The 388-nt window shown below is 56.4% G+C and overlaps 1 protein-coding gene across 10 annotated transcripts in view; it reads right to left on the bottom strand.

The window, feature by feature from the left end:
* The window catches only part of LOC119581918 (protein sidekick-like), a gene marked incomplete at its 5' end in the record, with an annotated part of 27,628 nt that overhangs the window by 24,957 nt on the left and 2,283 nt on the right, over window positions 1–388 (bottom strand). For all 10 annotated transcript variants that reach the window (XM_037930081.1, XM_037930082.1, XM_037930085.1 and 7 more), the window contains 1 exon segment: window positions 171–347. In XM_037930081.1, the coding sequence (XP_037786009.1) occupies window positions 171–347 (177 nt within the window).

The raw sequence follows: 388 nt of genomic DNA, 5'->3' as shown, positions 1-388 counted from the left end.
CCCCTAATAATGCTACCCCTTCCCCTACCCCCCAAGCCACTGAGAAAAAAATGAAAACCCGAACAATAAACCTTTTAAAAAATCAATACAAAACAAACAACACAACCCCACCATCAACCCATAAACCCGAGCCCGGAACCCCCGGAACCCCAGCCCGCGCCCCAACTCACAGGCGACGACCACGGTTATTTTGGCCGAGAAGATGGAGCCGGCCGAATTTCGCGCCACGCAGCGGTAGTCGCCGGCGTCGTCGCGAGTCACGGACGAAATCTTGTAGAAGTGCTCGCCGGAGAACTCGCCCAGGGGACTGCCATCCCGGAGCCACCTGTACTCCGGCTGGGGGTAACCTGGGAGGGAGAAAATGGCGCTTTAGTGGTTGGCTACAATG

The sequence above is a fragment of the Penaeus monodon genome, chromosome 15 (assembly GCF_015228065.2).
Source record: "Penaeus monodon isolate SGIC_2016 chromosome 15, NSTDA_Pmon_1, whole genome shotgun sequence".
In the NCBI taxonomy this organism is placed as follows: Eukaryota; Metazoa; Arthropoda; class Malacostraca; order Decapoda; family Penaeidae; genus Penaeus; species Penaeus monodon.
The sequence above is the reverse complement of the archived record's forward strand: the minus strand, read 5'-3'. Positions and strand labels throughout refer to the sequence as shown.